The following is an 11,650-nucleotide window of genomic DNA, read 5'->3' on the forward strand; positions in this document are numbered from 1 at the left end:
AAAACCTTACCCATATTAAGTTTCTCCATTTAAGCACGAAGAAGGCCTTAACGCCCCCGTGGCTTGGGTTAGCATAGCTGGCGGTGATTGAGATAACATCGCAATTACAGGATTTCTAATTATATTTATTCCCGGGCACACTGAGATTTGTGCAAGATAAAAGTTTGCCCCTAGAGGCTTTGCTTTGGTTAATTTTATTTAAAATGATATTTAACTCTCTGCTAAAGTATAAAATGTAAATTTAATGTTGATTAAATGATAACTATTTCTCGAATATATTTAGATAAAATGCTTGAAAGATCAAGAAAAAAGTTTAGCATATTATTTCTACTATTATGGATTTTTATTTTACAACTAAAACACAGGTAAATTTTTATAAGAATTCATTTTTTTTATAATCATTAATATTATGTTTTACTAGCGGTTACGCCCCTAGAGGCCTCTTCATTTTGCTTGATGGTTATAACTTATAAGGGAGTAGGAAATTTGTCTGATTCCGAAATAGTAGTATTCAAATTTCTCAAATAAAAGATTTAATCTACAGATGGGGTAATTTTGTTATCTATTAATGTTAATAGATTTATTGTCTATTTTCCTATTCCTTAGGATCCTGTTATTCCTGGATAGAACTTTCTAATTCTTTAAAGAAGGTGTATCAACTTTTTTTTTATAGCTAGCCGGTTCTTTTAGTAAGTAGTAGATGTAAAATTTTTCATAGAATTCAGATATGCAATCGGTTTTTTTTGTAGACCTCTTATTTTTTAAGTAATTTAAGTTTTTAAAAAAAATAATTAAGTCGGTTTTAAGGTACTAAAACGCAACAAAATAAAAGAAGAAAATGGCCAGTAAGAACAAAAATAGTAAGATCTTTAATTTGACACCTTACTTTTAAAATTCTGTTGAGTAATTATTGAAAAAATCTATTTTTTTAACCTCGGTTTAATAAAAACTTTAGACCTAAATATTTTCTCAAACAGGCATAAAAAACATGGGTTCATATATACCTTTAGAATCAGAAAAATATTACGAATCCATTGTAAGCAAAATTGAAAAAAAGTAAAAAAATTAAAAATTAAACAAATGGCCAATTGTATTTTTTGTTCAGGCAACACTATCGTCTTCCCTTTTTTACCCCCTCTTTACCCCCTCTTTACCCCCTTCCCATTTTTATACTCAATTCAAGAATTAAGACGTTGCCTGTACAATATAATATGATATTTTCATATAATTCCTTTTATTGTAGTTTATATACTATATTGTAAACTTTTTTTTTCAATTTTGCTTACAATGAATTCGTAATATTTTTCTGATTCTAAAGGTATATATGAACCCATATTTTTTTATCTGTGAAATAATAAAATTAAGTTCAAAGTTTTTATTCTCGTGGGTTTAAAAAAATCGATTTTTTCAATAATTACCTGACAGAATTGAAAAAGTAAGGTGTCAAATTAAAGATTTTACTATTTTTGTTCATAATGGCCATTTTCTTTCTTTTTTTGTTGCATTTTAGTACCTTAAAATCGACTTAATTTTTTTTAAAAAAACTTAAATTACTTAAAAAATAAGAGGTCTACAAAAAAACCGATTGCATATCTGAATTCTATGAAAAATTTTACATCTACTACTTACTAAAAGAACCGGCTAGCTATAAAAAAAAAGTTGATACACCTTCTTTTCACAATAATTATGTTTTATTTGGCTATTTACTATTGTCATGTTTACGATTTATTATTATGTCTGGGAAAAATAAGTTCACTATGTCTTCAGTGTCAGATGTTTGTCAATATATTGTAGTCTCGGTCTAATAATCCTAATAATATATAAGTTCCAGGGATAGGATATCTGTCTATGTGTTTGTACTGAAAGGTCTCGCTAACTGCTAAACCAATATAGGTCTCCTCTACAGTGAAGCTTCATGTAAGTCCCTGGAAGTTTTTTTTATTTATTTGATGAAGGGTTCAGTCACAATTCCAGACATATGTATGTTTTCAATCAATTAGTTGATATGTAAGTAAGACTAGAACAAAATAGCTCAAAACCTGCCAATACTAATCTTTCCTAAAAATTGTAAAAAGTTCTAAATAATTTCATTAATCTAATTTTAGGGCAGTTCTAAATCCATTGGAAGATTTAGATAAAACTGAAAGTAGAGGTATATATTTTTCTCTTAACTAAAAGCTATTATTACTAGTAGTGCAGCTACTCTATAACTAGGGATAACTAAAACTTCCCACATCATAGGCGTCCAAGGGGGGGGGTGTAATGGGGCGATTACCCCCCCATTTAAAATTTACCCCTACCCTGGGGGTGCCGTAGGCACCCCCAACCATTTAGGAGGGGGTATTTACCCCCCCCAAAAAAATTTTGGGGGGGTAAATACCCCCCCCAAAATAGAAAATCTCTGACAAAAAAAATTTTTGCGCGCATTTTTAATACTAAATTTTTGATAAAATTTAACTTACCCCCCCCAAAAAATTTTACCCCGGGGGTAAATTTTGGGGGGGGGGTAAGCAAATTTTACCCCTGCCAACAGATTTCAGGGGGGGTAATTACCCCTCCCAAGCAAGTTTTCCCCCCCGGGTAAAAATTTTGGGGGGGGAAAAAAAAATTTGCGGCGCGCTTCGCGCGCCATTTTACCCCCCCAAAATAAAAAGCTTGGACGCCCCTGTCCCACATCCATGAAATATGGACCATCGGCGGGGGGGGGGGGGGGCTATAGACACCACTATCTTTTGCACAATGAGCTCCCAGTATACAATTTACTTGGTCTGTCAGCCATGCTTGAAAAAATACAAAGGTCATATGTCTATATTTTCGTAGTTTTATTCTTGATATATGACCACTGAACTCATTTATCTGCTCACTTTGTCCGGGTTTTCATCCGTGACTTTTTATGCTTCGCTACTTATGAATGTTGTCATCATTGATGTAATTTTATTTTAGATTTATTATTAAAAATATTGACTGAAAACCACGCCTATATGTGTAAACAAACTCTACCCTACAGCAATTTTCATTTTAATAAAACTTTTGTCATCTGCATCAATGATCCATTGATAGATCAGGAAAGTCTGTGATAATTTATAATTGACTAGCGACTTCGCCCCTGGCCTCTAGCGAGATTCTTCGTTACAAACAAACAGACAGACATCGTTCTATTTTGTATTATAATATATAAACTGACATTGTTTAATTAGTTTTAGCAGAGACCTTAAGGGATAATACAATGATATATAATTGATAAACGGACATTAATTAATTAGTTTTAGCAGAGAAATTAGGGAATAGAAAATGGAGGATATATTGCTGTACATCCCCAATGATTACAATATTTACCCCTTCAATATAAACACTGTATAGCTAAACAAAATAATAAAGATTTAATACAAGTTTCTAAAGTCCTTAGCTTCAATGAAGCTTCATACCTAGGCAATTATGTTTATAGTTAATCAGCGATAACAAAAAAGTTAACATAACATATCTATATTTTAACAGACACACCCTTAGAGGGTAGCCAAAGGAAGGGTAGCCGACCCTCCACTTTAGATTAAAGTTTTTAAAAAGAATTATTTTTTTTGCGGGTTATTTCTGAAGGGAGGGTGAAAGTGCCTTCCCCCAAAATAGGGTCTATGTGAAGGTTTACGTTAAAGGAGAACCATATCGGTTCAGTGGTTAGAGTGATTATTCGGTTCACACAGACAGACACACATCCTGTTACGTTAATACAGGATACTAACTATAGTACTCTACAAATATATGTATATGCACTAAAGTACCTGAATGTATAATATCAAAGAAATGATGTGTTTACTGAAACCAAAACCTTCTTTCGGATAAAGGCTGTGAAGGCAAAGGGTTATTCTTTTTAAAAATTACACAAACTTGTTCCAGAGAATATCTGCTGTTTTTGCTATTAATGGCTGTAAGTATCATTTTAATCATTTTCCAATCGACGTTATTTTTAGTAGCGTAGCGACTCTATAATTCGAAATGTCCGTTTGTCCGTATTTTTAAGCTATGTTTTGGTTAATACGTGTTTTCCTCATTTTCTATTTAAGAAAGGGGACTATTTTTATAAGAAAAGATTATCCAATTACAAGATTTGAGTATTGTGTCGGTTTTAGGCTATTTTTTGCCTTCCTTCAACCAGTAAAGCTGCTTGTTTGATAAATTGTAAATTTACACTAAAGGTGAAACGTCAATGTTAATGAATCTTAAAATGTGATTTAGAATCTAATAATTTGTTTTGAAATAAAAAAATAATTAAGATGGTATAGATGGTGAGTCAGTAAACGGCGAAGGAACAAGTAAAAGGTTAGAAAGAATTTTAGAATAGTTATATATCGCAACGTATTATAGACAACTTTCCGCTGATATTAGATTGTACAATTATAAGATCCGTGCCAGTTTTGTTAGCACCGAGATGCCGAAGGGACGGGGTAACAAAATTAACATTATGATTGTACATTGTTATATTCTTAGAAAACTGGATATAATACGATACGATACATGAATTTTCAGTATGGCTGAGAACCGGTTCTGATCCGGCGGATATCAATCCGTTTCGAAGCCATACTGGAAAAGATTGAATTGAAATTTAAAGCTCTTATATGCCCCGAAATCTTGAGCCCAACTATTGCGGTAATAAATATTAATTAACTTAAACTCTGCTAACCTATAAATTATATTGGTAACCAAATTTTAGAACTACGTTTTAATACTTCAACGTTGGTTCAAACTAACATAGTCCAAAATTTTCATCATTAGTGATGTACATCTTATCCCTTAAAATCCCTTATTACATAAAAAAGAAGAGTTTTATTTTAATATTATTTTAGATATGAAGAACATTTGATAAATGTTTGGCTCCATTTACTAGATAACTACCCTCATGCCATAGTTTTAGGTAAAGTTGATTTTTATTTTAATAAAATCTGTTACACCTCAAACATATTCCTGGTTGGCTCTAATATAATCACTTTTTCAAGGTGGGGGAGGGGATTCTAATTAAATGCCATCTATCAACTTTAAGAGATAACACGACACGATAAAAATCAAAGTTGTTCATTAATAAAATTTGGCAAGTTTTATGCACCGTTGTTTACCATCACACACATATTTGTGGTATTTGGAAAATAAAAAAATTTTGTAATTGTTTTTCACACAATTAAAATTTGAGGCCAAAAAACCTTCTGTATCTTCTGAAATTATCCTGTTTTGTGGATAAAAATCACCTTTAACAAAAATATTTTTTTCTCCAAATTTATACCAAATGTCTTTTGCTATAATGATAGGAGAAGCTATAATGGTGTTTTTTTGGGGGGTGTCTTGTGCAGTTCAATGGTTCAATGTTTCTGGTTTTCGATTATTGTCAAAAAGCTGAATTCACACATAGTGTTTGCACATCATTGCAACTGGCATAAATAGGCGTACTAATAATCTGGAATGACCAATACTTAATAATAGTCCCTCTATTTAATATAATTAGTTATAAAGGGAGTAGTTGTGTAGATTACACTCTAGTGTGAACCTGCAATTTTTAATTTCATAATTTTTAGATCTTGGAAGTAATATCGGAGTGTATACATTGGCCAGCAGATCTATGGGCAATCCAGTTATTTCTGTAGATCCAAATCCATTTAATCAGGCTCTACTTTTTAATAGCTTAGGTAATATTATCTACAATATATATTTACTAGCGGCTTCGCCCCTAGCCTCTAGGGGCTTTATCCCAAACGGTGATATAAAAAAATTTTGCCGAAATTCGTAAAAGGACCAAGGAAATCTTCTGCATAAAAAAGGACCAAGGAAATCTTCTGCAAAAAAGGACCAATGAAATCTTCTGAAAAAAATAAATAGGGGGGGGGGGGAATTTTCATTTCTTGGGGGTTTTGGGTGTCCCACTCCCAAGAAAAAAGCTTAAAACCACCACAGGACCGATAGGTATATACCCTAAAGAGTAGAATCCAATCGGTTCAGTGGTTACCGAGATCTTAAGCTTCAGACGGACGGACGGACGGACAAACAGACAGACATCAAGCTACTTTGTATTATAGATGGTAAACTTGTAATAGTTTTTTAGTATTTTTTTCTATAATACAAGTAGAACGATGTATGTCTGTCTCAATGTCTTGAGACATGGCTCAGCACAATGGATATAGAATATGTGGATATTGGGACAGATTCTCGCATACCCTGATAAGAGTTTCTTCCAGATGGCTATATAACTATACTTCCTCCCCCCTGCTTATGACTTTACCTGAACCCCTTTCCTGACCACGGAGGAACATATTGACAAATATCTGATATACCTGTCACAATATTCTCTATCAATTCTTACTGATCCTATTAGGTTTTGCTTTCCAGGAAATACACCTATTGGTCCAGTTGCCAATTTAAGCTATTTGCCAGGGAAAATATGGCTGTTTTTGCCTGACTAAAACCTTTGACAAACATTAATGAATTTTTTTGTTAAGCTTTAAATGATTTTGATGATAATGTTAAATCTCTACAAGTTATGAATGCATTAAGGTAAACCTCAAACGTTAAGAAAAAATAAAAAAGTAATTTAGCATGGCTCCGAATCCGATAAATTAGAACCATTTCTGAAGACTGACCCATACTGAAAATCATTTCGTTCTATAAAAAATTTCAATAAGTATTATAAAATAATAAATTTAATCCATGTTTTGATGTCCTGGGCCTTCAATATCTTGTGGCCAACACAGCTAAAATCTTTATTTTGAATAATTTTCTTAATAGGGGGGGTGTGCTCTACAAGGCAATTAAAGGGAAACCGCAATTAAATCTGTCATAGTCATTAATAATACCCATTCTATCGATTTGCAATTTATGTCGACTATGTGGATCTAATTAAAGTGGTCCTAACTGACATAACATCAACTTTTTTTTCAGTGATGGACATTATGAATATATTGGTGACAAAAGAAAAGATTCTACAGAAGAAACCATGCAAATTGGGGAAAAAGACGAAGTAAATAAATCTTAATTTAGCGTTTTAAAAAAATAAAAGAAGGAAGTAAACTGAAAAAAGAAAAATGTTTAAAATCAAATATTAGAAATATTAGAATATGGGGCTCAAATGGCCTTAACCCACCACAGGACCTGAAGATAGATTTCCTGGAAAGTATAGCCCAATCGGTTCAGCTGTTACCGAGATCTTAAGCTTAAGACGGACAGACAGACGGACATCATTCTACTTTTATGTTATAGATAATTACTACAAGAAACATATTTCTTATAAATATTACTTTAGATATAATTTCTATTTTAGAAATTCACACATTCTCACACCACCATAACTTTAATGGATCTATTTAGTAAGCAACTTTAAAATCACATAAACAAGGATGACAACATTCATAAAAGCGAAGCTCTGAAACGGTAGGACAAACAAACATTAACACTTGTAAAGTGTCATAACTGTAAAATCAGAATTTAAATGTAAAGTCTAATCAAAATTGTAAGTAAATTTGTTGCTAAACTGTTTAAATACAGGATACTGTTTAAGGACACACTTATATTTTTAAGACTTGATTTTAGACTTGCTACGATTATAACATTGTAAATCATTTAAAAGGAATCAGTATTCTAAAATCAGACGAATGGGATATTTATACCATATAAACAATTGTGGTTTAAAGGCTTAAAAAGAAACATCTTATAAAAGGACGTATGGTTGTACAAAATATATTCAGAATTAGGAATAATTTTATAAGAAAGTATAAATTTTAGATTTGAAACCAAGTAATGAAGTTTTTATTGTTAAAATTGACATTCAAGGCTTTGAGTGTAAGGTAAATCTTTTTTTATGGATACATTATTAGTATAATTATTCTGCTGCTATCTAAGATAGCTGACGACTCAATTTTTGTCTGATGATTTGCTGTAAGATACAAATTGTAGAAGAAAATCTGGATCTACTGCAGTTCATGGTAAAATATTGCTGGTAACGCAATTTTACAAAAATATATGAATTTTAAACGCTGCTAGCTGTCAAACGGCTGAACGTTCAGATCATACCCGCACACCATTTTAAGCGACATAAAAAGGCCTACAAATAATCTGGAATAGCCAAGATCCAATGATGCACAGGGAAAGCTTCACTGAAGAAAAAAAGCGTAAAATAGATCTTTTTTGCGCATTTCTCTGCACTGCGAGATAATTATGCATAATTGATTTATGGCTATTCCAGATTATTTGTAGGCCTTCTTATGCCGCTTAAAACAATGTGCGGGCATGATCTGTACGTTCAGCCGTTTGGAAGCTAGCAGCCTTTAAAATTCATAGATTTTTGGAAAATTGCGTTACCAGCAATATTTTACCGTGAACTGCAGTAGATCCGAAAATCTATTTTAACACTGATGTGTGCAGTTCGATATTCTTCTTTTGATAAAGAACATTGAGTACAAGGTTTAAATGCAGAATATTTTCTTGTTTCCGTAATTTAACTTAAAACGAATATACTGAATGCGCATTGTTCACGTTTACTCTAAGCCCTATAGGCAGACATAGCTAGAGAGTTATAGGGTACCTTTGCTACTATTTAATGGGGATAACAAGCACTGTAAAATTAAAGATTGGAGTTCCAAAGTTGCAGACTTAAACTTAGATGGACAGACATACCTTGGGCAATAGAGTAACTGTCTTCTTAATAAAATACAATTCCATAAAAAATAAATAAAAATTGATTTGGTACATATGAAGGATCATGATGTTTATCAAATAACATGAAAAAATATTTTCTTAGGCATTTAAAGAATATTTGAAAATAAAAGATAAGATACAATTTCTACCCTACATACAGATGGAAGTCTCCATGATTTGTTCAGAAGGTAAAAAAGAAGCTTTTTATAGTGACTGGGCTACCATTGGTTAATTAGAATGTTTACTGGCCTGTCATTGGTAGTTTAGTCAGTAATTTACTCTTATTGAATTGTTTTTTTTTCAGTGCTTTCTCTCAAAGTACCTATTGAGCTTTGAAACCCTCACCTCTCATATTTCAAATTGAAATATAGATTAAAACTTTCCAGGGGAGGGGGTGTTAACCTATTTAAATTCACTTTATTTCATTAAAGGCAAGGCACTTATTTTCTTAGATTGTTGATATTCAGATTTTTTCATCCACAATTTCTCCCCCTCCCCCTTGCTACACTCTAATAACTAGTTCCATTGACCATTTATTTCAGTAATTTTATAGGTCTTATTTTTTTTTTAGTAGATCCTTTTTCATCAGGTCTTATGTATTTAACGCCATTCTTAAATAATTCTGAAGAACTTGGAATGTATGTAAATCCAGGCTTAAGATCTCAATCATACATTACCTAATTTTGATTATTAGTGATATAGAGACGCCGGCTTCAAATCCAGATAAAAAACAACAAAAATTTAAAATTATTTCTAGATGATACAAACCCGTGCAAGAAAACCTTTAGAAGTGAATTTTTACCTTTGCTTAAGTCAGCTGGATATACTCCGCATGTTCCTTGGCCTATAACTTATCAGGTAAGCTGAATATTAAATAAAGGTGGGGGTGGGGGCGGGAGTGGTAGATTTAAAATTAAGTTTTAAAAAAAATAAAAAATCTTTACTATGCCAGTTCATAGAACATATTCAATTGTCTTTGTTCAGGGAAAGATTTATTTATGAGCGAAATAAATAGAATTTACTTCAAATTCACTTTTCATAATTAAATCTAACTGCTGAAAGACTGCCATAAGTAGATCCAATACCCCAAATTTGAAGCCTTCAGCTTTAATAACAAAAAAGTTGTAGGCATTTTAAAATAACATTTTATATACAATGAAAATTCTGAAAGATTTTCATTGCTTATATTAAGAAATTTGAAATAAAACTACCTAGCCAAGAAAAAAAATTATAAGATTATTTTTGACATAAAATTAGGTTGCCAGAAATAAAAATACCCATAGTTTTAGTCAAAATCATAAAAAAAATTAAGTTTAACTTACGTTGTACTGAGAGTACTGTAGTATATCCAGTCAATCAGAAGGCTAAATCAGCTCAACAACCAATCACATCTGAGCTTTCATTTAGTTTCATTTGTTTCCGCTATGATTTTACGCTCACCAATGCAAATTAAACCGAATTTTTTACAGGGATTTTTACTATGCAACGTGGTGTTTTTATAGTAAAAAAATTATCAGTTACCGGCAATCTAAGTTTCTGACGAAGATAAGGATATAATTTTGTGTCTAGGCGACTTAATTTAATATTGTAATTTCTATTATAAGCAATGGAAATCTTTAAAAATTTTCATTGTACATAAAATGAAATGCCTAGAAGTTTTTTTTTATTGAAGCTGAAGGCTTCAAATTTGGGGTATTGGGTCTACTTGAGGCAGTCTTTCAGCAGTTAAAGCGTTTTATTCCTTGCAGGCTTCCTTTAACGTTTCTTTGACTTTTTAGGATACTTAAAATATCACATTTCTTCTCTTCAATTTTTTAATGTGTAGATTAGATTTACTAAATTATTGTCTAAATATTCAAATCTTGTTCATTTATGCTTAAATCAAATAACATTTTTCATATTTTAGGAGTTAAAAGAAATATGCTATTTTGATGTTCTGTTTGTCCACAAGAACGCCAAACCATTCCCCTATTGGGACAAGCGATTATCCAATCACAGCTGGCTTATGAATTATCAACTGGATTGAAAATAGAAATAAATTTTTCTTAATTTTTGTATTTTTTTTCAAACAAAAGGAGTTTTCAGAATAAGGAGATGTTCATTTCTGTTTGGCTTGTAAAACGTTTTGATTGATGTGTCAGAAATGTAAAATTTAATTGAAACCCTTACTACTTGGAAAAATAATTTCAAATATAAAACTATTATAACTAACTAGAGGCTTTGATTAAAAGTAAAAAGAAATTTTTGTTAAAATAAAAATGTCATATTTATAAGACTTTTTTTATGAAGAAACTAAGCAATATTTTATATTAAATATATCTATCTAAATACAATTTCAAAAATATTGGTAAGATCAATGAAATATATATTTAAATATTTAAAAAAAACCTTTTAGTTATAACAAAAACTTTTATACATGAACATTATTATGTTTTAATTTTGGTGAAAAATTGTTTAATAGAAATATTTGTAAGCATTTTCAAAACCAAGACACTTCAGCAAATATTTGATGAAACTTAAAAAAATAATCTTATAATAGCAAAATGATAATATTAAATACAATTATCTTTAAATTAAAAAATGTTAAAAACTATAACCTTAAATTTATAAATTTTGTTAATAACATAATATCTTATTGAATGATGGGTGGAAACCCAGATAATTGGAAGGATATGACTAGAAAATCTTTCAGAAAAAAAGATAACTCTCCTTAAAACATCAAAAATAAGACCTTCATCTAATGCATTCACAATGAAATAAACTAAAATTTGTAACATGAGCAATGATATTTTTTAAAAATGTTACACTATAGGAGTTCCAATGTTCACTTGGTTTTAGTTTTATAATTTTATCACCATACAGTTTTGAAGATCTGTTTGGATCAACAGTTTGATCAGTATTTTTTTCAATACTTGTTTTCAGAATTGTTGGTGAGAATCTATGAAATGCTGAATTTTCAGATTGTACCAAAGGGTTTGATAGT

The 11,650-nt window shown here is 31.0% G+C and overlaps 1 protein-coding gene across 1 annotated transcript; it reads left to right on the forward strand.

Moving 5' to 3' along the window:
* Nucleotides 1-10,960, forward strand: LOC145323334 (uncharacterized). Its single transcript, XM_080165760.1, has 14 exons — nt 1-365; nt 2,106-2,152; nt 2,944-3,062; nt 3,889-3,922; nt 4,269-4,314; nt 4,839-4,906; nt 5,559-5,669; nt 6,477-6,531; nt 6,916-6,994; nt 7,295-7,340; nt 7,756-7,817; nt 8,771-8,855; nt 9,425-9,525; nt 10,574-10,960. Exons 1-14 carry the CDS (start codon nt 256-258, stop codon nt 10,691-10,693), a joined length of 1,083 nt encoding a protein of 360 aa, XP_080021886.1. The 5' UTR covers nt 1-255; the 3' UTR covers nt 10,694-10,960.
* Nucleotides 10,961-11,650: the final 690 nt, after the last annotated feature.

This window comes from Acartia tonsa, chromosome 6 (assembly GCF_053477335.1).
Source record: "Acartia tonsa isolate MP-2025a chromosome 6, ASM5347733v1, whole genome shotgun sequence".
Taxonomy (NCBI): domain Eukaryota; kingdom Metazoa; phylum Arthropoda; class Copepoda; order Calanoida; family Acartiidae; genus Acartia; species Acartia tonsa.

Excerpts from the sequence above, each read along its gene's own strand:
- LOC145323334 (XM_080165760.1), top strand. The coding sequence starts at position 256 with ATGATAACTATTTCTCGAATATATTTAGATAAAATGCTTGAAAGATCA. Across the intron at positions 3,063-3,888 it reads TCAATGATCCATTGATAGAT|CAGAGAATATCTGCTGTTTT; the intron begins CAGGAAAGTCTG and ends ACAAACTTGTTC. Across the intron at positions 7,341-7,755 it reads AACTTTAATGGATCTATTTA|ATTTGAAACCAAGTAATGAA; the intron begins GTAAGCAACTTT and ends TATAAATTTTAG.